Source organism: Oncorhynchus mykiss, chromosome 4 (genome assembly GCF_057628025.1).
Source record: "Oncorhynchus mykiss isolate SJ-2025 chromosome 4, ASM5762802v1, whole genome shotgun sequence".
In the NCBI taxonomy this organism is placed as follows: Eukaryota; Metazoa; Chordata; class Actinopteri; order Salmoniformes; family Salmonidae; genus Oncorhynchus; species Oncorhynchus mykiss.
Genome location: NC_143025.1, coordinates 22610073 through 22634876, shown reverse-complemented (window position 1 = coordinate 22634876; position 24804 = coordinate 22610073). Strand labels below are relative to the sequence as shown.

General features: G+C 43.5%; 1 protein-coding gene across 1 annotated transcript in view; it reads right to left on the bottom strand.

Annotated features, from left to right (window-relative positions):
- Nucleotides 1–557: 557 nt before the first annotated feature.
- Nucleotides 558–24804, bottom strand: part of LOC110521535 (glypican-5) — a 143546-nt gene continuing 119299 nt past the window's right edge. The window contains exon 9 of the mRNA XM_021599137.3: nucleotides 558–5160. Coding sequence (XP_021454812.3) covers nucleotides 4958–5160 — 203 coding nt within the window. The 3' untranslated portion in view covers nucleotides 558–4957. The remainder of the gene's footprint in view (nucleotides 5161–24804) is intronic.

Below are 24804 nucleotides of genomic sequence, written 5' to 3'. Positions count from 1 at the left end.
AGCTCAAGAGGCACTAAGTGGCAGAAACAACACAGACATGCACTGTTTGGCAAATCAATGCAGAATCACCAGCACAGTACTGGAAATATACTGTAGAAAATCCCTTTGTTTGAGAAGGGAATTTTCCCTGATAGTCTCGTCCTACAAGATTCAACTTCCTTTATCAATATTCATATCAATACTGCAAGGGCACTGTCTCATAGTGCAGTGTTTCCTAACTCCAGTCCTCTAGTACCACCAACAGAATCAGGGTATGATTGGGTGTGCTTGTCTGTCGCTACAACAAACATGTGCTGTTGGGGGTACTGGACTGGAGTTGGAAATTAAACACTGTCATAGTTGGTGAGAAAATAATGATATTGTTCACAAATTGATGGTTTGGCTAGGCATGACTATGACGGAAATGAAACATGTGCTTACTCACCACACTATCTCAGAAACAGCTTGGCTAAGTACCTCGACAAACACTTTGAACAGTTTGAGGAAAACAAATCAGTCTTTCATGCAATCTCACACGATCTCAAAGAGAGCAAAGAGAGACTGGCACATCATGGTCAGATTGACTGTTATATGTTTATTAAATGTCCATGCGAGTCTACAGACAAAGGCTCCATCCGTTTAAGATAAAGGGCCAGTCTAGTATATCAGTCCTGTCGCCACTCACATGGCTCTGAACATTTACAGCATTTTAAAGGGGTTGCAAAGCAAGATCACATCATATCATAACATTGACATTGAAAGAAGTATAGAAGCAGCGTAGAAGGAGTGATGAGGTACATTATGTACCACTGGACCTGGCATTCAGAACAACAGGGGAGTCACAGGGTACATGGCTGTCCAGTATAGCAGAATATTGGACAATCTGTCTCCCAGTAACAGCTCAAAGCCACATGGATAGACATGGATTTCATGGAGTCGCACCTAAAAATTATAAACTGGGTGGTTCGAGCCCTGAATGCTGATTGTCTGAGAGCCGTGGTATACCACGGGTATGACAAAACATTTCATTTTACTGCTCTAATTACGTTGTTAACCAGTTTATAATAGCAATAAGGCACCTCTGGGGTTTGTGGTATATGGCCAATATACCACAGCTACAGGCAGTATCTAGGTACCGCGTTGTGTCGGCCCTTAGCCATGGTATATTGGTCATATACCATAAGGACACTTATTGCTTAAGTATACTATGGTATAAATACTATAGTATTCACTGTAGTGTTTTTGCAGACTTTGTAGTATTCACTGTAGTATTTGCTGTAGTATTTACAGTAAACTATAGTATAGTAAAAGAACTGTAGCATATACTGTAGTAATTAATGTAGTTTTTTGTGGACTGTACTATACTGTAGTGTTTTTGCAGACATTACTAGTATTAGTATTTACTGTAGTGTTTTTGTTTAATTATCTTTAACATAGAAGTGGAGGCTTTCTCCTTCAGGAAACATACTGGAGAAATACTTAAAGAGCACATTTTCCATAACCTGTAGGTAGGTAGGACTGGGGTCTGAATGGATAGTAAGGAACAATAACCTGTAGGTTACACAATATACTGTATGGTCTATAAATAGAATGTTGGTTTCTCATTTATGGGTGGCAAAAATTGTGATATGGGGGAGGGGAATGGGCAGGGTATATGCAAATAAGATACTGTAGTATTTACTATAGTTTAAAAAGGGTTTTTTGCTGACATTAATGTAGTATTTACTAGTGTTTTTTTCGTGGATACTGTAGTATCTACTTTAGTATTTTACAGTGTACTACAACATTCTATAGTAAGTACTACATATGATCGAGGGATACTACAGTGTGTAGTAGTGATGGGGGACAAAATTGATATTGTTACATATCGGGATATTATTTTTGATGATACATATAGTATCGTTTTGACAATATTGCAGTATTATTTATGCGCTAGTTGGCTGTACCTGCACCAAAACTCCAGTGTGTTTCCTTCATAACTTGTTCTCCATCTTTTTAAATAGGGAGCCAATTTGTATTCAGCACTTTTATTTCCATGACTGATGAAACTCATGTTCTCATGGCTCTCTTGTCCATCTGCAGCAGAGATATGGTAAGCAATATGTTTGGAACATCGAATTGCAATAAAATCACAGTATCGAATCGCAATACATATAGAATCGTGAGAATCGTAAAAATCGCAATACATATCACATCGGCTAACGTGATAATATCTAGTGTGTAGTATAGTATTCTACAGTATAATATAGAATTCTATAGTGTATTATTCTATAGTGAACTGTTATATTTTTTCATGTGTGGTCTTTATTGAGTTGTAGGCAATTTGTTTATGCAGCTATTATTTCCTTACTAGGCTAGGTTAAACACACTTGCTTATCGGTAAACCTAAAATTTCATGCAGGGTGGAGGTGTTTGCAGCATCCCTTTAAAGTGAGCAACGTCTGTAATAAAACATGTAACATAGATGAATAAGCATTGTGTGCGACTTCAAATATATACATGTATACACTTGCCCTAATTATAGAGGTGATCTCGATGCAATGGATGCAGGTTAACTAGGATGTCAGTGTGTGGGAACATATTTTCGGGTTTGGGCCAATCAAAACACACGAGCAAAATAATATGGTGAAGTTTATATTTCCACAGCAACAACTCCAATTAAGCCCTTGTCATCCTATCCTTATACAGTACAAACTGTATATTTACATAAATATGTGTATTTACATTTGTCTAGTAGGTCAGTTCTAGTACTGTACAAGCCATTATTGCAAGTTTTAAAATGAAGGAAAATGATAGGTAAAGAAACACATAGGGCCGTGAAAAAGTATTTTCCCCCTTTCTATTTGTCTCTACTTTTGCATCATTTTTATAATGAATTATCAAATCTTCAACTAAAACTTAATATTAGATCAAGGGAACCTGAGTGAACAAATAACACAACAATTACATGGATCTAAGTCCTGAGGCAGCAAAGCATCCCCAAACCATCACACTACCACCTCTATGCTTGACCGTTGGTACATGGTTCTAACTGTGGAATGCAGTGTTTGGTTTTTGCCAGGCATAATGGGAACCATGTCATCCAAAAAGTTATACTTTTAAATCATCTATCCATAGAACATTATTCCAAGAGTCTTGATATTCATCCAGGTGCTTCCAGGTTGTAACGATCGTCATAATGGGTAGACCAAGGCGCAGCGTGATTTGGGTTCATCATATTTATTTTAAATGTGAACCAGCAACAAAACAATAAAGAGAAACAAACAAACGTACAGCCTTGTAGGGCTCAAAAGCAACAATACAAAAACAAGATCCCACAAACAACAGGTGGGAAAAAAAGCTACCTAAATATGATCCCCAATCAGAGACAACGATAGACAGCTGCCTCTAATTGGGAACCATACCAGGCCAACAAAGAAATACAAAAACTAGACTACACATAGAAATAATAAACTAGGACACCCCCCAGTCACGCCCTGACCTACTCCATCATAGAAAATAAAGGCTTTCTATGGTCAGGACATGACACAGGTGCTTTTTACTTGAGTCAACTTTTTGGACGACATGGGTCCCATTATGCCTGGCAAAAACCAAACACTGCATTCCACAGTTAGAACCTCATACCAATGGTCAAGCATAGAGGTGGTAGTGTGATGGTTTGGGGATGCTTTGCTGCCTCAGGACTTGGATGACATGCCTTAATAGAAGGAACAATGAATTCTGCTCTGTATCAGAGAATTCTACAGGAGAATGTCAGGCTATCCATCTGCGAGCTGAAGCTGAAGTGCAGCTGGGTCATTCAGTAAGACAATGATCCAAAACACACAATCAAGTCTACATGAAAATGGCTAAAATGCAACAAATTTGAAGTTTTGGAATGGCCTAGTCAAAGTCCAGAGCTAATCCCTATTGAGATGTTGTGACAGGACTTGAACCGAGCAGTTCATGCTTGAAAACTCACAAATGTCGCTGCGTTAAAGCAGTTCTGCATGCAAAAGTGGGCTAACATTCCTCCACAGCGATGTGAGAGACTGATCAACAACTACAGGAAGCATCTGGTTGCAGTCATTGCAGCTTAAGGTGGCAGAACCAGTTATTGAGTGTAAGGGGGCAATTACCTTTCACACAGGGGAATTGGGTGTTGCATAACTTTGTTAATTAAATAAATAACATAAGTATAAATGTTTTTGTTATTTGTAAACTCAGGTTCCCTTTATCTAACATTAGCTTTTGGTTGAAGATCTGATAACATTTAGTATCAAAAATATGCAAAAATAGAGAATCAGAAAAGGGCAAATACTTTTTCACGAAACATGTAGATGTAAATATAGGTAAATAAACACACAAACAAATACCCACACATTAATACACAATATAAGTCCCACATGGGACCATATAAACATGTATAGTATGCTCGGTGACTATTAACAGGTGGCATAATCAAATGCAAACTAAGTAACAAATGGAGAGACCCCAGAGAACATGACGGTTGACTTTGCGTGTAGAGAGGTGAGGAGAGATGATGTCTTTTTAGGGCCTGATTACATTCTTCAGTTCAGCACTGTTTGTGAACTTTACTGTTCCTAAATCTAAGGACCACAGGAGAACCACCAGAACCATGGTTGTCCCTACTAGAGAGCAGTGGGATGTGTAGCTGGCCACATCTGATGGTCGACAGACCAGGCAGTCCAGAGAACCAGAGAGGAGGAGGCAGTGAGGAAAAAGCAGTGGAGAAGGCAGCAGTGGAGAAGGCAGCAAGGGAAAGAGAGATTTTATGAGACACATCCCACATCGCACAAACACAGCCATGCAGCCCGGCTCCCACTAACAAACAGGGAGCAGCTGAGGGAAAGCAACAGGTTCGCTGGCGAGCTCCTCCTCTTGTCCTTTTTCTCATCCTCCGCTTCCTGCTTTTCCTTCTTGTGAATGCTCCCCACCTCTCATGTGTGCTCAGTCGGTGTGATTAGCGGAGGGGGTTTCAGAGTGGGTGCCATGGTAACGCCAGGGCAGACAGGAGGATGAGGGTGATGGTGATAGCTGGGTGGGGTGTTGGGGTGTGACCCGCAGCTCTCACAGCTACCTGTGGTGGGGGTTGGGCAGTGGGGACGTGCCATGGGGGCTCCCTGACTGCTGGGCTCTTCCCAAAAGGAACATGAGTGCTGGCCACGTCCACTCTCTCATCTGCAGAGGGAGACAGAGAAAGAAACCAGATAGAGCTGCTGCTGTCAAGACAAAGAGGTAGAGAGGGAAAGAACGAGAAGATGTAGATAAAGACAGAGGGAGTGAGGTATCCTAAAACACAAAGACAGACACACACAGACTTTTGTGCGCACACACACATATACAAACACACAGCTCTGTTCCAGGAGATCTACAAAACCTTGCACTTGCTACTGACCAGTGGCGGTCAGTGCCGTTTATGATGAAGGAGGAAGATATATATATTTTTTTCATGAGCATGGCCTTATTTGTATTATTGCATTTTGGATGACTGTCATTCATATTCCATTCACCCAGTTCAATGTAACGTAGATAGGTTTAGGGTACTACATGATACTCAAATTTCCCTATACCCATCATGAGGTTGCTACAACCTAGCCTATGAAAGAAAGTTTACAAAGTAAGTGCACACAGGTCAAGAGAAACATTTTAGATGACATACAGTGACACATTCAATACCGCCTTGCACACTCTTGCCTGTATCTAGCTTATCTAGGATGTAATCATTAGTCCAACAGTTGCAAACAAGAGTTTCTATTGGACAAATTCTGGTATTTCTATCCCCGTTTTGTTTGCTTCCGTTTAAGAAATGTTTTTCAACAGAATTGGTGAAATGAATACACCACAGATCATGCATAAATACAGTTCACTTTCATAGCAGCCACGTTGTATTCATTCAAGCTACTATGCACTCTCCTCCTTTCACCATTTCCCTTCGTTTGTGGACTTCAATGAACAACACATCTGCTGTATGTGACCAGGAGGAAAAACGTTTCAAGCAAATCCATGACATAACCGCTACACACAGCCTACATCATTAGCTATATTAGCTAAAGTAACAACCTAGTCAACATAGCTAATATAACTAAAGTGTTAGTAAACCCGCTACAATCACGCAGAAACCTTACAGTGTATAGTTAGTAAGCAGTTAGACCGGTGGCAATAAATTAATAAAACCAAAAGCTTACCTTGACTTGGAAGAGTTCCAGTGTTGTGTTGTATATTCATAGCCAACTAGCTAACATAGCATCCCTCTGTTTGAGCCAGGTGTTTGAGTAACTAAACTAGCCAGCTGCATTTACTAGCTAAGGAAATAAAACTGAAAGTTATTTTTTTTAATGAAATCTCTCTCTTTCTCTCTCCCTTGCTTCTCCTTCATTTTTGAAAAAATGTATTTGAAAACTGTTCAACCATTGTCTTTCTCTGTCTTTGAGTCAACTACTCACCACATTGTATGCACTGCAGTGCTAGCTAACTGTAGCTTATGCTTTCAGAACTAGATTAATTCTCTGATTCTTTGATTGGGTGGACAACATGTCAGTTCATGCTGCAAGAACTCTGATAGGTTGGAGGACGTCCTCCGGAAGTGTTCATAATTACTGTGTAAGTCTATGGAAGGGGGTGAGAAACAAGCCTCCAAGGATTTGTATTGAAGTCAAAGTACAAAGAGGAGGACGGAAGCTAGCTGTGCTACCCTACAGAGTGCTGTTGAGGCTACTATAGACCTTCATTGCAAAACAGTGTGTTTTAATCAATTATTTGGTGACATGCGAATATATTTAGTATAGTTTAATCTAGAAAGGGTAACTTTGTCAATGTTTTCCCATTTTTATTTGTATGAAATTCACTGAGGAGGATGGTCCTCCCCTTCCTCCTCTCAGGATCCTCCATTGCTACTGACAGGTAACACACACAAAACAGGGAGACAAAACATGAATGTATACAGTAAATACGTGAAAACAACTTTGTCACAGAATAACTTCAAATCCGTTTTACATCATTTCTACCAGCATGTCATATGTGCAACCAAAGGAAAAAAACTCTAGACCACCTTTACTCCACACATAGAGATGCATACAAAACTCTCCCCCACCCTCCATTTTGCAAATCTGACCATAATTCTATCCTCCTGATTCCTTCGTCCAAGCAAAAACTAAAGCAGGAAGTACCAGTGACTCGCTCAATACGGAAGTGGTCAGATACTATGTTACAGGACTGTTTAGCTAGCACAGACTGGAATATGTTCCGGGATTCATCCAAGGGCATTGAGGAGTATACCACCTCAGTCATCGGCTTCATCAATAAGTGCATCTACGATGTTGTCCCCACAGTGACCGTACATACTTATCCCAACCAGAAGTCATGGATTTTTTTTATTGTTTATTATTTATTTATTTTCTCCCCAATTTCATGGTAGTTATAGTCTTGTCCCATCGCTGAAACTCCTGTACGGACTCTTGAGAGAATATCGAGAGCCGTACGTCCTCCGAAACACAACCCAGCCGAGCAACACTGCTTCAAGACACAATGACGCTTAACCCAGAAGCCAGCCTTTTATGCTCGCTTCGAGGCAAGCAACACTGAATCATGCACAAGAACGCTCTCGGTAGCCGATTTGAGCAAGAACTTTAAACAGGTAAACATTCACAAAGCCACAGGGCCAGATGGATTACCAGGAAGTGTACTCAAAGCATGTCCGGACCAACTGGCAAGTGTCTTCACTGACATTTTCAACCTCTCCCTGACCGAGTCTGCAATACCTACATATTTCAAGCAGACGACTATAGTCCCTGTGCCCAAGAAAGTGAAGGTAACCTGCCTAAATGATTACCCCCGTAGCACTCACGTCTGTAGCCATGAAGTGCTTTGAATGGCTGGTCATAGCTCACATCAACAGCATCCTGCCGGATACCCTAGATCCACTCCAATTCGCATACCGCCCCAACAGATCCACAGATGATGCAATCTCAATCGCACTCCACATCTATGTGAGAATGCTGTTCATTGACTACAGCTCAGCGTTTAACACCATAGTACCCACGAAGCTCATCACTATGCTAAGGACCCTGGGACTAAACACCTCCCTCTGCAACTGGATCCTGGACTTCCTGACGGGCCGCCCCCAAGTGGTAAGGGTAGGCAACAACACATCTGCCACGCTGATCCTCAACACTGGGACCCCTCAGGGGTGTGTACTTAGTCCCCTCCTGTACTCCCTGTTCACCCACGACTGCATGGCCAAACATGACTCCAACAGCATCATTAAAATCAAATCAAATCAAATGTATTTGTCACATGCAGATGTTAATGCGAGTGTAGCGAAATGCTTGTGCTTCTAGTTCCGACAATGCAGTAATAACCAACCAAGTAATCTAACCTAACAATTCCAAAACTACTACCTTATACACACAAGTGTAAAGGGATAAAGAATATGTACATAAAGATATGAATGAGTGATGGTACAGAACGGCATAGGCAAGATGCAGTAGATGGTGTGTGTGTGTGTATACATATGAGATGAGTAATGTAGGGTATGTAAACAAAGTGGCATAGTTTAAAGTGGCTAGTGATACATGTATTACATAAAGATGCAGTAGATGATATAGAATACAGAATATACATATACATATGAAATTAATAATGTTAGGGTATGTAAACATTATATTAAGTAGCATTGTTTAAAGTGGCTAGTGATATATTTTACATACATTTTCATCAATTCCCATTATTAAAGTGGCTGGAGTTAAGTCAGTGTGTTGGCAGCAGCCACTCAATGTTAGTGGTGGCTGTTTAACAGTCTGATGGCCTTGAGATAGAAGCTGTTTTTCAGTCTCTCGGTCCCTGCTTTGATGCACCTGTACTGACCTCCCCTTCTGGATGATAGTGGGGTGAACAGGCAGTGGCTCGGGTGGTTGTTGTCCTTTATGGCCTTCCTGTGACATCGGTGGTGTAGGTGTCCTGGAGGGCAGGTAGTTTGCCCCCGGTGATGCGTTGTGCAGACCTCACTACCCTCTGGAGAGCCTTACGGTTGTGGGCGGAGCAATTGCCGTACCAGGCGGTGATACAGCCCGACAGGATGCTCTCGATTGTGCGTCTGTAGAAGTTTGTGAGTGCTTTTGGTGACAAGCCGAATTTCTTCAGCCTCCTGAGGTTGAAGAGGCGCTGCTGCGCCTTCTTCACGATGCTGTCTGTATGGGTGGACCAATTCAGTTTGTCTGTGATGTGTACGCCGAGGAACTTAAAACTTGCTACCCTCTCTACTACTGTCCCATCGATGTTGATAGGGGGGTGCTCCCTATGCTGTTTCCTGAAGTCCACAATCATCTCCTTAGTTTTGTTGACGTTGAGTGTGAGGTCATTTTCCTGACACCACACTCCGAGGGCCCTCACCTCCTCCCTGTAGGCCGTCTCGTCGTTGTTGGTAATCAAGCCTACCACTGTAGTGTCGTCCGCAAACTTGATGATTGAGTTGGAGGCGTTTATGGCCACGCAGTCGTGGGTGAACAGGGAGTACAGGAGAGGGCTCAGAACGCACCCTTGTGGGGCCCCAGTGTTGAGGATCAGCGGGGTGGAGATGTTGTTACCTACCCTCACCACCTGGGTGCGGCCCGTCAGGAAGTCCAGTACCCAGTTGCACAGGGCGGGGTCGAGAAGGGTTAGGGCAGTGTGCAGTGTGGTTGAGATTGCATCGTCTGTGGACCTATTTGGGTGGTAAGCAAATTGGAGTGGGTCTAGGGTGTCAGGTAGGGTGGAGGTGATATGGTCCTTGACTAGTCTCTCAAAACACTTCATGATGACGGAAGTGAGTGCTACGGGGCAGTAGTCGTTTAGCTTAGTTACCTTAGCTTTCTTGGGAACAGGAACAATGGTGGCCCTCTTGAAGCATGTGGGAACAGCAGACTGGGATAAGGATTGATTGAATATGTCCGTAAACACACCAGCCAACTGGTCTGCGCATGCTCTGAGGGCGCGGCTGGGGATGCCGTCTGGGCCTGCAGCCTTGCGAGGGTTAATACATTTAAATATTTTACTCACGTCGGCTGCAGTGAAGGAGAGTCCGCATGTTTTGGTTGCGGGCCGTGTCAGTGGCACTGTATTGTCCTCAGAGCGGGCAAAAAAGTTATTTAGTCTGCCTGGGAGCAAGACATCCTAGTCCATGACGGGGCTGGTTTTCTTTTTGTAATCCGTGATTGACTGTAGACCCTGCCACATACCTCTTGTGTCTGAGGCGTTGAATTGCGACTTTGTCTCTATACTGACGCTTAGCTTGTTTGATTGCCTTGCGGAGGGAATAGCTACACTGTTTGTATTCGGCCATGTTTCCGGTCACCTTGCCCTGTTTAAAAGCAGTGGTTTGTGCTTTCAGTTTCACGCGAATGCTGCCATCAATCCACGGTTTCTGGTTTGGGAATGTTTTAATCGTTGCTATGGGAACGACATCTTCAATGCATGTTCTAATGAACTCGCTCACCGAATCAGCGTATTCGTCAATGTTGTTGTTGGACGCAGTGCGGAACATATCCCAGTCCACGTGATGGAAGCCGTCTTGGAGCGTGGAATCAGATCGGTCGGACCAGCGTTGTACAGACCTGAGCGCGGGAGCTTCTTGTTTTAGCTTCTGTCTGTAGGCAGGGAGCAACAAAATGGAGTCGTGGTCAGCTTTTCCGAAAGGAGGGCGGGGGAGGGCCTTATATGCGTCGCGGAAGTTAGAATAGCAATGATCCAAGGTTATACCAGCCCTGGTTGCGCAATCGATATGCTGATACAATTTAGGGAGTCTTGTTTTCAGATTAGCCTTGTTAAAATCCCCAGCTACAATGAATGCAGCCTCAGGATATGTGGTTTCCAGTTTGAAAAGAGTCAAATAAAGTGTGCTGACGACACAACAGTGACATGCCTGATAACCGACAACAATGAGACAGCCTATAGGGAGGAGGTCAGACACCTGGCAGTGTGGTGCCAGGACAACAACCTCTCCCTCAGTGTGAGCAAGACAAAGGAGATGATTGTGGATTACAGGAAAAGGCAGGCCGAACAGACCCCCATTAACATCAACGGAGCTGTAGTGGAGCGAGTCGAGACAGTCGTGAAGCATGACAACACCTTTTCCCCTTCAAGAGACTGAAATTTGGCATGGGTCCCCAGATCCTCAAAAAGTTTTACAGCTGCACCATCAAGAGCATCCTGACCGGTTGCATCACTGCCTGGTATGGCAACTGCTCGGCATCTGACCATACGGCTCAGTACATCACTGAGGCCAAGCTTCCTTCCATCCAGGACCTATATAATAGGCGGTGTCAGAGGAAAGCCCATAAAATTGACTCCAGTCACCCAAGTCATATACTGTTTTCTCTGCTACCGCACGGCAAGCAGTGCCGGAGCATCTAGGACCAAACGTCTCCTTAACAGCTTCTACCCCCAAGCCATAAGACTGCTGAACAATTAATCAAATGGCCACTGGACTATTTATATTGACACCCTCCCCCCTCCATTTGTTTTTTGAACAATGCTGCTACCCGCTGTTTATTATCTATGCAGTCACTTCACACCTACAGTTGAAGTCGGAAATTTACATACACTTAGGATGCAGTCTTTAAAACCCTATTTCAAACACTCCACACCTTTCTTGTTAACAAACTATAGTTTTGGCAAGTCGGTTAGGACATCTACTTAATGCATGACACAAGTCATTTTTCCAACAATTGTTGATAGACACATTACTTAACTTATAATTCACTGTATCACAATTCCAGTGGGTCAGAAGTTACACTAAGTTGACTGTGCCTTTAAATAGCTTGGAAAATTCCAGAAAATTATGTCATGGCTTTAGAAGCTTCTGATAGGCTAATTGACATCATTTGAGTCAATTGGAGGTGTACCTGTGGATGTATTTCAAGGCATATCTAAAAACGCAGTGCCTCTTTGCTTCACAACATGGGAAAATCAAAAGAAATCGGCCAAGACCTCAGAAAAGAAATTGTAGACCGTCTGGTTCATCCTTGGGAGAAATTTCCAAACGCCTGAAGGTACCACGTTCATCTGTACAAACAATAGTACGCAAGTATAAACACCATGGGATCACACAGCCGTCATACCGCTCAGGAAGAAGGCGCGTTTTGTCTCCTAGAGATGAATGTACTTTAGTGCGAAAAGTGCAAATCAATCCCAGAACAACAGCAAAGGACCTTGTGAAGATGCTGGAGGAAACAGGTACAAAAGTATCTATATCCACAGTAAAACGAGTCCTATATCAACATAACCTGAAAGGCCGCTCAGCAAGGAAGAAGCCACTGCTCCAAAACCGCCATAAAAAAGCCAGACTACGGTTAGCAACTGCACATGGGGACAAAGATCGTACTTTTTGGAAGCCGAAGAACACCATCCCAACCGTGCCACACGGGGAGGGACTCTAGGAGGGACTGGTGCACTTCAAAAATAGATGGCATCATGAGGATGGAAAATTATGTGGATATATTGAAGCAACATCTCAATACATCAGTCAGGAAGTTAAAGCTTGGTCGCAAATGGGTCTTCCAAATGGACAATGACCCCAAGCATACTTCCAAAGTTGTGGCAAAATGGCTTAAGGAAAACAAAGTCAAGGTATTGGAGTGGCCATCACAAAGCCATGACCTCAATCCTATAGAAGATTTGTGGGCAGAACTGAAAAACTGTGTGCGAGCAAACCTGACTCAGTTACACCAGCTCTGTCAGGAGGAATGGGCCACAATTCACCCAACTTATAGTGAGAAGCTTGTGGAAGGCTACCCAAAATGTTTGACCCAAGTCAAACAATTTAAAGGCAATGCTACCAAATACTAATTAAGTGTATGTAAACTTCTGACCCACTGGGAATGTGATGAAAGAAATAAAAGCTGAAAATATTTATTTTCACTACTATTATTCTGACATTTCACATTCTTAAAAAAAAGTGTTGATCCTAACTGACCTAAGACAGGACATTTTTACTAAGATTAATTGTTGAAAAACAGAGTTCGAATGTATTTGGCTAGGGTGTATGTAAACTTCCGACTTCAACTGTACCTACATGTACAAATTACCTCGACTAACCTGTACCCACGCACATTGACTCGGTACCGGTACCTCCTGTATATAGCCTTGTTATTGTTATTTTATTGTGTTACTTTTTATAATTTTATACTTTATTTGGTAAATATTTTCTTAACAAACACTTCTTGAACTGCACTGTTGGTTAAGGTCTTGTAAGTAAGTATTTCACGGTGGTCTACACTTGTTGTATTCTGTGCATGCGAGAAATAAAGTTTCACTTGATTTGACTTAACTGGGTTTCATCCGTTCTTTGGGTTTTTCACCCCAGAGAGCTGGGGAGGCTCAGCTATGAATCAATAACACGCTGGGGTGAGTAAATCACTGAGACAGGAGGGGGAATGATAGCGGTATGTAGTGAATGTAATGGCAGGTAACAACATAAACCTGACGTCACTAACAGCTGATGGCCTCATAGGATGAATTAAACACAGATTCACAGACACACAAGCTCCTGTGTGTGTATGTATAGTAAGCAAGAACACACATACATACATAGTAATTAGATAAACATTTGCATACGCCTACTGCTTTTGGTCGGATGGCCGTCCACACTGTCATTAACTCCCCTCCGTATTTATTTGGACAGTTAAGCTAAAAAATAAATGTTCTCTCTTTATCCGGCATTTTGGATTTGAGATCAAATGTTTCATGAGATGACGGTACAGAATTTCAACTTTTATTTGAGGATATTTTCATACAGTATCTGTATTACTGTTTAGAAATGAATGCACTTTATATATTTAGTCCTGCCATTTGAAGAAGTCATAAATATTTGGACTACACTGTAGTGTTTGGTCCCATATTCCTAGCACACAATGACTACATCAAGCTTGTGACTCTACAAACTTGTTGGATGTATTTGCAATTTGGTTTGGATGTGTTTCCGATTTATTTTGCCCAATAAGAACAGAAAGGTGAATCATGTTTTGTGTCATTTTGAAGTCACTTTGATTGTAAATAAGAATAGAATATGTTTAGCACTTCCACATTAATGTGGATGCTACCATTATTATAATTATGAGTTCTCAAGTTAGAGGCACAAAGATCATACCCCCCAAAACATGCTAACCTTCCGTTATTGGCAATACACTATATGTGAATTTGTCCAAATACTTATGACTTCTTCAAATGGGGGGACTAGATACATAAAGTGATTTCATTTCTTAAAGGTAAAACAGATATGTATGAACATGCCATCCAATAAAAGGTGACATTCTGTTGTCACCTCATATAATTGGTTTTATCTCAAATCCAAAATGCTGGAGTTGAAGAGAAATTAAAACATTTTAGCTTCACTGTCCAAATAAATACAGAGGGGAGTGTACAGACACACACATGTGCGTGCGAGCATGAGGTAAGTTTTCTTCAGTGTGTAGATAGTTTATCTCCTTGTCCAGGCGAGACACTCAGTAGGAGCTGGCTGGCTTGGTTTGTCCTCAGGGAGAGTTGTTACGTGGTTCCAGCAGATACACAGCAGATGTCTGGAGAACACACTCCAGGTTCTCCTCTCCTGCTCAATGGCACTATGCGTGTGTGTTTGTATGTGTGTGAGAGAGAAAGAGTAGCGAGACAGTGAAAGAGGAGCGAGGGAGAGGCAGAGAGAGAGAATGTGTCCATGCGTGTCTGTCTGTCTGTGCGTGCCTGCCCTCCCACCCATCTGTGTGCGCGCCTGTGCTGGTGTCTGCTGGCATGCATTTCACTCCTTGACAAAACCTCTCCCTGCTCCCAGGAGTGTTGGCTGAGCTATATTAGTGGATTAAGACAGTACAGGCCGAGGGGAGAAACAGACACACCTGCTGAGCCTGAAACTCAATTCCCCAGTTACAATGGCCATTGTGCTCACAGTACAATAGACAAAGGAGCACTTTATCTCCCAACGCAATGAGGTGAGCTGTTTATGCTCACTATAAAAAGAAACAGATTAATATCAGAGATTAACTAACCCCCCCCTATTGACTATATCGACTTTGTTGCCAGGATGTGAGCATCCCAATGTGTTTGCCAGGATGTTTACAAATGTATTGTTGAATGTGAATCTGTGCATGAGTCCACAACAGATGATTTAATAGCACCAGAATGTTTACTGTCTCTCTGCATCTGTCCTAGATTTCATACTATTGCAGTCACTGGCTGTGAGGAAACTTCTATTCTCTGGAGAGTCAGGCTCATTCTCATTCAATCTGGGGCACTGGGACTAGCAGCAGTGTGTGTGTGTGTGCGTGTGTGTGCGTGTGTGTGTGTGTGTGTCTGTGTCTGTGTGTATGTGTGTGTGTGTGTGTTTAGAGGTCAGCGGTAATTGAGAGGGTTTAGGGAGGAGGACATGACAGAGAATAATGGTAGAGTAGTAGAGCTGGTGGTAACGGGGCACTAAGCCTTGTGCCTACCCTGTTTACATGCCCTGCAGCACTGCTGTCTCCTAGCAACAGCCTCAGAACATGTCACTGTTGATAGAGTGGAGACACAGAGCCCTTTGGTGAGTGATGAGCAACACCCAGAGAGAGTCCCCATGCTAATGGAGCCTTTTTTACCTTTTCTCAGGAAGAGGTTAATGTGTCGGTGTGTGTGTGTGTGTTTTTGCATGTGTGTATGTTTGTGTGCCGTTGCCATTTCCAGGAATCTTCAGTACCAAGCTCCATAGGGATAATATCCGTAATTACCCGTCTGCCTACGTGGCCACGTCTGTGTCTATGTGCAGGTATATACAGTGACTGATATGTGAAGTGTAAATGAGTGTGTTTATACATATGTGAATGTGACATGCTATGAATATTTGATGTTAATGTGTGTAATTACAGAGTATACTGTAGGAATGAGTATGGCCCAGTTAAAACAACAGGTTGATCCACTACATTGTAAAGTGTTAGTAGTGAGACAGTCAGGGACACTGTCAGGTTTGATGTTTGCATCCTGTATGGTGGCCAGACTGCATGTCTGATAGACACGTAAGCTCCTACAGATCTGGTCTGAGGATAGTGAGTCCCTCAGCTCTGCCTGCTTTCAGCTTGGTCATGGTGGCAGTGGGTGAGGGGGGCGTATGCGAGGGGTTTGCTATGGGGTCCTCCGGTGGCCCTCGAGCATAGTGACGGGAAATAAATCACACAGCCTGGAGACATCGCCGTGACAACCCAGGGGAATTCGCCCAGCGAGCGGAGCCAGACAGGGTGAAATATGGAGGAGATCTCAGGGCCAGCTGCAGATGGCTGCCTCCCTGCGTGCCTCTGCCTCCCTCCCTGTCTGCCTGCCTCCCTCCCTCCGTCTCTCCCTACCTGCCTCTCTGCCTGCCTCCCTCCATCTCTCCCTACCTGCCTCTCTGCCTGCCTCCCTCCCTGTCTGCCTGCCTCCCTCCGTCTCTCCCTACCTGCCTCTCTGCCTGCCTCCCTCCGTCTCTCCCTACCTGCCTCTCTGCCTGCCTCCCTCCGTCTCTCCCTACCTGCCTCTCTGCCTGCCTCCCTCCGTCTCTCCCTACCTGCCTCTCTGCCTGCCTCCCTCCGTCTCTCCCTACCTGCCTGTCTGCCTGCCTCCCTCCGTCTCCCCTACCTGCCTCTCTGCCTGCCTCCCTCCGTCTCTCCCTACCTGCCTTTCTGCCTGCCTCCCTCCGTCTCTCCCTACCTGCCTCTCTGCCTGCCTCCCTCCGTCTCTCCCTACCTGCCTCTCTGCCTGCCTCCCTCCGTCTCTCCCTACCTGCCTGTCTGCCTGCCTCCCTCCGTCTCTCCCTACCTGCCTCTCTGCCTGCCTCCCTCCACCTCTCCCTACCTGCCTCTCTGCCTGCCTCCCTCCGTCTCTCCCTACCTGCCTCTCTGCCTGCCTCCCTCCGTCTCTCCCTACCTGCCTCTCTGCCTGCCTCCCTCCGTCTCTCCCTACCTGTCTGCCTGCCTCCCTCCGTCTCTCCCTACCTGCCTCCCTCCCTGTCTGCCTGCCTCCCTGTCTCTCCCTACCTGCCTCTCTGCCTGGCTTCAGCAGAGCGTGTCGCTTCATCTCTCACATAGACATGTTGTTGAAAGGAGGAACACCACTCTACATCACTGTTTTTGTTTGTCACAATATTCTCCTGACTGCTAAGCTCCTGTCATACCTACAGGCAATTCCTCATGGTTTCTGGCTGAATGGAAATACACTGTGCTCTTTCCATGACATAGACTGACCAGGTGAAAGCTCTGATCCCTTCATGTCACTTGTTAAATCCACTACAATCAGCGTAGATAAAGGGGAAGAGACAGGTTAAAGAAGGATTTTGGCACCTTGTAGAGTCCATGCCCGGACGCATTGAGGCTGTTCTGAGGGCAAAAGGGGGTGCAACTCAATATTAGGAAGGTGTTCCTAATGTTTTGTATACTCAGTGTATATTTTACAGTATTATAATCAGGTGGTGTCCCGTTTCATCTGGACTGCCCTTCAGTGGATACGGTAACAGTCGTGTAACACACAGCTCTTTGACAAAGCAAGAATCCTATGTATGGTAAACAGGGGAACAAAATACTGCATTGTGCATCTGTTCGCCCAAAAACAACAGCTTTGGCAGGGCAGGAATGTTGAACATGCTTTGATGCCGTTAAGACAAAGGAAAGACGTAGTGTGTGTGCCACTCTTAACCATCTGAGAGAGTGCATCATGCTTCAGTGTCATGCTATACCAAGGCCACAGCCACCATGGCGCACGGAACACAAGACAACGTTCCGTCTGGGGATGGGACATTATTAAGAAGTGAGATCAGAAATGGGGAGCTGAGACTGGGAAAAGGTACATACTCTGTAAGAAGTCTGGACCATGAAGTGACACAGTGCCTGGCCAATGGTCAAAGTAGCAAACTGTAACCATGCATTTAAAGAGGAAGAGAAAGAGGAAAACAGGAAGTGAGAAAGGGACCGAGAAGACAGATGGAGCTGGACAGAAATTGAGGACGAGAGAGATCGAGAGGGGGAGGAAGAGCGGAAACTAACAAATGAGCTCAAATGCCGACAGACTATTACAGCCCACACCCTCCACCTTCCGACCCTAATGTCTGCTCTGTCAATCATCCCCATATCAAGGGCCTAAGGACGGCTCATTTTCTCATCTTTAGTGACAGCTAGTGGGAGAATTCACTCAGCACTGTGCTGTGTGACTGCATGCAGGTATGTCTGGGAGATGCCCCGTGACAACAAACAGGGGATGCAGCATGTCAGGGGCAGAACACAGTCAGGATTCAGAATAGCTGAGGGGAGGTCACCTTAATTATAGTTTACCATGCTGATGCGCCCCTTTGATGTGGAAAACCAGGAAAACTCCAGTCTTATAATTATCCTTACAGTACGTACACATACCAGGAAATAAGATATGGGCTGGGGTTTCACTGTGTGACACATGCAAACAGTGGTCTGAGCTCCTGCCAGAGACCTGTCTGGTACCGCAGCCTCCTTTGTGCTGTGTCTGTCTAAGACTGCTAATAGATACAGTATATGAGGAGGGTGGATTGAGGTGTGGACTGTGAAGGGATGAAAGACACAGTGAGAGAAGCAAGGGGTTTTCCATAGACTTGTTAGACATAGACAGACATAACTTGTCAAGCACTCAACACATGGAACATTCAGATATGGCATTCCTGAGATTCTTGGATGCCGTACTAACACTCAGATTGCACATAGTGTACAGTCCTAGAGATTCTCTCATTACATCCTCTACATGTAAAGTGTTGGTCCCATGTTTCATGAGCTGAAATAAAAGATCCCAGAAATTATCCATATACACAAAAAGTGTATTTCTCTCAAGTTTTGTGCACAAATTTGCTTACATCTGTGTTAGTGAGCATTTCTTATTTGCCAAGATAATCCATCCACCTGACAGGTGTGGCATATCAAGAAGCTGATTAAACAGCGTGATCATTACACAGTTGCACCTTGCGCTGGGGACAATGAACGGCCACTCTAAAATGTGCGTGCATTTGACATGCTGACTGCAGGAATTTCCACCAGAGATATTGCCAGAGAATTTAATATTAATTTCTCTACCATAAGCAACCTCCAACGTCGTTTTAGAGATTTTGACCGTACATCTAACCGCAGACCACGTGTATGGCAACGTGTGGGCGAGCGGTTTGCTGAAGTCAATGTTATCAACAAAGTGCCCCATGGTGGCGGTGTGGTTATGGTATGGGCAGGCATAAGCTACAGGCAACAAACACAATTGCATTTTATCAATGGCAATTTGAATGCATAGAGAGATACTGTGGCGAAATGTCACCCATTGAGCATGTTTGGGATGCTCTGGATCGAAATGTACGACAGCTTGTTCCAGTTTCCTCCAATATACAGCAACTTTGCACAGCCATTGAAGAGGAGTGGGACAACATTCCACAGAACACAATCAACAGCCTAATCAACTCTATGCAAAGGAGATGTGTCGCGCTGCATGAGGCAAATGGTGGTCACACCAGATACAGACTGGTTTTCTGATCCATGCCCTTCCTTTTTTTAAGGTATCTGTGACCAACAGATGCTTATCTGTATCCCCTGTCATGTGAAATACATAGATTAGGGCCTAATAAATGTATTTCAATTGACTGATTTCCTTATATAAACCGTAACTCAGTGAAACCTTTGAAATTGTTGCATGTTGCGTTTATATTTTTGTTCAGTATACATAGTTGAGGCTGTACCACAGGAGAACAGAAAAAACGCATGCGCATACACACACAAACACACACTGTACACCAACATTTACCCACTGATGTGATGTGACCTTGAGCGGGGCTGGAGGGGGGCGGGGGTGTAAAAGTATCCCTGTATTTCTAGTTGAATCAGTAATGAGCATTTCATTACCTTGGCCAATATCCCCTAGAGAGGACTGGCTACACCAACAAAGACCTGAGGCAGAGACTGTCCTGATTGTACACAGCTAGGCTAGACTGGCAGACACTACAGAGTTCTCTCTCTCCCTCAATTCAATTCAAGGGGCTTTATTTGCATGGGAAACATATGTTTACATTGCCAAAGCAAGTGAAATAGATAATAAACAAAAGTGAAATAAACAATAAACATTACTCACTAAAGTTCCAAAAGAATAAAGACATTTCAAATGTCATATTATGTCTATATACCGTGTTGTAACAATGTCCAAATAGTTGAAGTAAAAAAGGGAAAATAAATAAACATAAATATGGGTTGTATATCCAAGGGTATTTGTTTTTCACTGGTTGCCCTTTTCTTGTGGCAACAGGTCAGATATGGGTGTTTGTCAAAATTGGATTAGTTTTCGAATTCTTTGTTGGTCTGTGTAATCTGAGGGAAATATGTGTCTCAAATATGGTCATACATGGGGCAGGAAGTTAGGAAGTGCAGCTCCGTTTCCTTTCTCAATAGCAAGGCTATGCTCACTGAGTCTGCACATAGTCAAATCTTCTGTTAATTTTGGGTCAGTCATAGTGGTCAGGTATTCTGCAGCTGTGTACTCTCTGTTTAGGGCCAAAAAGCATTCTAGATTACTCCGTTTTTTTGTAAATTATTTTCAAACTGTCAAGTAATTATGTTTTTGTTTTTTCATGATTTGGTTGGGTCTAATTGTGTTGCTGTACTGGGGCTCTGTGGGCTTGGTTTGTGTTTGTAAAAAGAGCCCCAGGACCAGCTTGCTTAGGGGACTCTTCTCCAGGAAGGTTTGGAATTCACTTCCTTTTAGGTTGTTGAATTTAACAGCTCTTTTCTGGATTTTGATCATTAACGGGTATCGGCCGATTCTGCTCTGCATGCATTATTTGGCGTTTTATGTTGTACACAGAGGATATTTGCACAGAATTCTGCATGCAGAGTCTCAATTTGGTATGCTATCTCAAATTTGATGTTCCTTTGGATGGCATAGAAGGCCCATAGAAGGCATTGATGCTATGGACTGGCCCGCCCGTTCCCCAGACCTGAATCCAATTGAGCACATCTGGGACATCATGTCTCGCTCCATCCACCAACGCCACGTTGCACCACAGACTGTCCAGGAGTTGGTGGATGCTTTAGTCCAGGTCTGGGAAGAGATCCCTCAGGAGACCATCCACCACCTCATCAGGAGCATGCCCAGGCGTTGTAGGGAGGTCATACAGGCACGTGGAGGCCACACACACTACTGAGCCTCATTTAGACTTGTTTTAAGGACATTACATCAAAGTTGGATCAGCCTGTAGTGTGGTTTTCCATGTTAATTTTGAGTGTGACTCCAAATCCAGACCTCCATGGGTTGATAAATTTGATTTCCATTGATAATTTTTGTGTGATTTTGTTGTCAGCACATTCAACTATGTAAAGAAAAACGTATTTAATAAGACTATTTCATTCATTCAGATCTAGGATGTGTTATTTTAGTGTTCCCTTTATTTTTTTGAGCAGTGTATTTTGGCCCCCCACACCAAACGCAATCAGGACAATATCAAAACAAACTCTGAACCAATTATATTAATTTGGGGACAGGTCGAAAAGCATTCAACATTTATGGCAATTTAGCTAGTTAGCTTAAACTTGATAGCTAGTTTGTCATATTTAGCTAGAATGCTGTTGCTAGGTAATTTGTCCTGGGATATAAACATTTAGTTGTTATTTTACCTGAAATGCACATGGTCCTCTACTCCGACAATTAATTCACGCATAAAACGGTCAACCAAATCGTTTCTAGTCATCTCTCTTCCTTCCAGGCTTTTTCTTCCCTTGACTTTATATTGCAATTTGCAACTTTCATAAATTAGGTGCATTACTGCCACTAACCTTGTTCGTCTTTCAGTCACCCATGTGGGTATAACCAATGAGGAGATGGCACGTGTGTACCTGCTTCTATAAACCAATGAGGAGATGGGAGAGGCAGGACTTGCAGCGTGATCTGCGTCACAAATAGAACTGACTTCTATTTTAGCCCTTGGCAACGCAGACGCTCTTACTATTCTGGTTAGAGACAGTTTGCGCATCATCTGTGAAGGGATTAGTATACAGATTTGTACGAGATCTTCAGTTTCTTGGCAATTTCTTGCATAGAATAGCCTTAATTTCTCAGAACAAGAATAGACTGACAAGTTTCGGAAGAAAGTTCTTGGTTTCTGGCCATTTTGAGCCTGTAATTGAACCCACAAATGCTGATGCTTCAGATAGTCAACTAGTCTAAAGAAGGCCGGTTTTGTTGCTTCTTTAATCAGAACAACAGTTTTCAGCTGTGCTAACATAATTGTAAAATGGTTTTCTAATGATCAATTAGCCTTTTGAAATACTAAACTTGGATTAGCTAACACAAAGTGGCATTGGAACACAGGAGTGATGCTTGCTGATAATGGGCCTCTGTACGCCTATGTAGATATTCCATAAAAAAATCAGCCATTACTAGAACAGAGTGGCTAGAACAGGCAAGCCCCATACTATCGTGGAGGACTTAATTCTTCCTGCTACCGCAGATATGGCTGGGAATATGCTGGGGGAAAAGTCCCAAAAAACTATACAGACAATTCCTTCATCAAACATCACTGTTTCACGACGCATCAGTGACATGGCAGACATTTTGAAACAATTACTGCTCCGCATACAAGCGAATGAATTCTATGCTTTACAGCTGAAGGACTCAACAGATGGCGGGCCTGGCACAGCTCCTGGTATATGTCTGTTACGGTTATGGGGGGTCAATTAAGGAAGACATCCTCTTCTGCAAACCACTGGAAACCAGGACAACAGGAGAGGATATTTTTTAAGTACTGGACAGCTTTGTGACATCAAATGGACTTTGGTGGTCAAGATATGTTGGTATCTGTACTGATGGATATGTTGGTATTCGTACTGATGGCGCAAAAGCCATGACAGGAAGACATAGTGGAGTGGTAACACGTGTGCAAGCAGTTGCTCCCGATGCCACTTGAGTACACTGCAGCATCCACCGGGAGGCTCTTGCTGTCAAGGGAATGCCTGACAGCTTGAAAGACGTTTTGGACACTACAGTGAAAATGGTTAACTTTGTTAAAGCGAGGCCCCTGAACTCTCATGTATTTTCTGCACTATGCAATGATATGGGCAGCGACCATGTAACGCTTTTGCAACATATAGAGGTGCGCTGGTTATCAAGGGGCAAAGTATTGAAAAAAAAAAAAAAATTGAGAGGCGAGCTTAACGTTTTCTTTACTGACCATCATTTTCACTTGTCTGACCGCTTGCATGATGAGCTTCTCACACGACTGGCCTATCTAGATGATGTTTTTACATGGACTCTCCGCAATTATATTCAATGGGAGGGACAAAATTGAGGCTATGATTAAGAAGTTGAAGCTCTTCTCTGTCTGCATTAACAAGGACAACACACAGGTCGTTCCATCATTGTATGATACAGTGCCTTGCGAAAGTATTCGGCCCCCTTGAACTTTGCGACCTTTTGCCACATTTAAGGCTTCAAACATAAAGATATAAAACTCTATTTTTTTGTGAAGAATCAACAACAAGTGGGACACAATCATGAAGTGGAACAACATTTATTGGATATTTCAAACTTTTTTAACAAATCAAAAACTGAAAAATTGGGCGTGCAAAATTATTCAGCCCCCTTAAGTTAATACTTTGTAGCGCCACCTTTTGCTGCGATTACAGCTGTAAGTCGCTTGGGGTATGTCTCTATCAGTTTTGCACATCGAGAGACTGACATTTTTTCCCATTCCTCCTTGCAAAACAGCTCGAGCTCAGTGAGGTTGGATGGAGAGCATTTGTGAACAGCAGTTTTCAGTTCTTTCCACAGATTCTCGATTGGATTCAGGTCTGGACTTTGACTTGGCCATTCTAACACCTGGATATGTTTATTTTTGAACCATTCCATTGTAGATTTTGCTTTATGTTTTGGATCATTGTCTTGTTGGAAGACAAATCTCCGTCCCAGTCTCAGGTCTTTTGCAGACTCCATCAGGTTTTCTTCCAGAATGGTCCTGTATTTGGCTCCATCCATCTTCCCATCAATTTTAACCATTTCCCTGTCCCTGCTGAAGAAAAGCAGGCCCAAACCATGATGCTGCCACCACCATGTTTGACAGTGGGGTTGGTGTGTTCAGGGTGATGAGCTGTGTTGCTTTTACGCCAAACATAACGTTTTGCATTGTTGCCAAAAAGTTCAATTTTGGTTTCATCTGACCAGAGCACCTTCTTCCACATGTTTGGTGTGTCTCCCAGGTGGCTTGTGGCAAACTTTAAACAACAATTTGTATGGATATCTTTAAGAAATGGCTTTCTTCTTGCCACTCTTCCATAAAGGCCAGATTTGTGCAATATACGACTGATTGTTGTCCTATGGACAGAGTCTCCCACCTCAGCTGTAGATCTCTGCAGTTCATCCAGAGTGATCATGGGCCTCTTGGCTGCATCTCTGATCAGTCTTCTCCTTGTATGAGCTGAAAGTTTAGAGGGACGGCCAGGTCTTGGTAGATTTGCAGTGGTCTGATACTCCTTCCATTTCAATATTATCGCTTGCACCCTGCTCCTTGGGATGTTTAAAGCTTGGGAAATCTTTTTGTATCCAAATCCGGCTTTAAACTTCTTCACAACAGTATCTCGGACCTGCCTGGTGTGTTCCTTGTTCTTCATGATGCTCTCTGCGCTTTTAACGGACCTCTGAGACTATCACAGTGCAGGTGCATTTATACGGAGACTTGATTACACACAGGTGGATTGTATTTATCATCATTAGTCATTTAGGTCAACATTGGATCATTCAGAGATCCTCACTGAACTTCTGGGGAGAGTTTCCTGCACTGAAAGTAAAGGGGCTGAATAATTTTGCACGCCCAATTTTTCA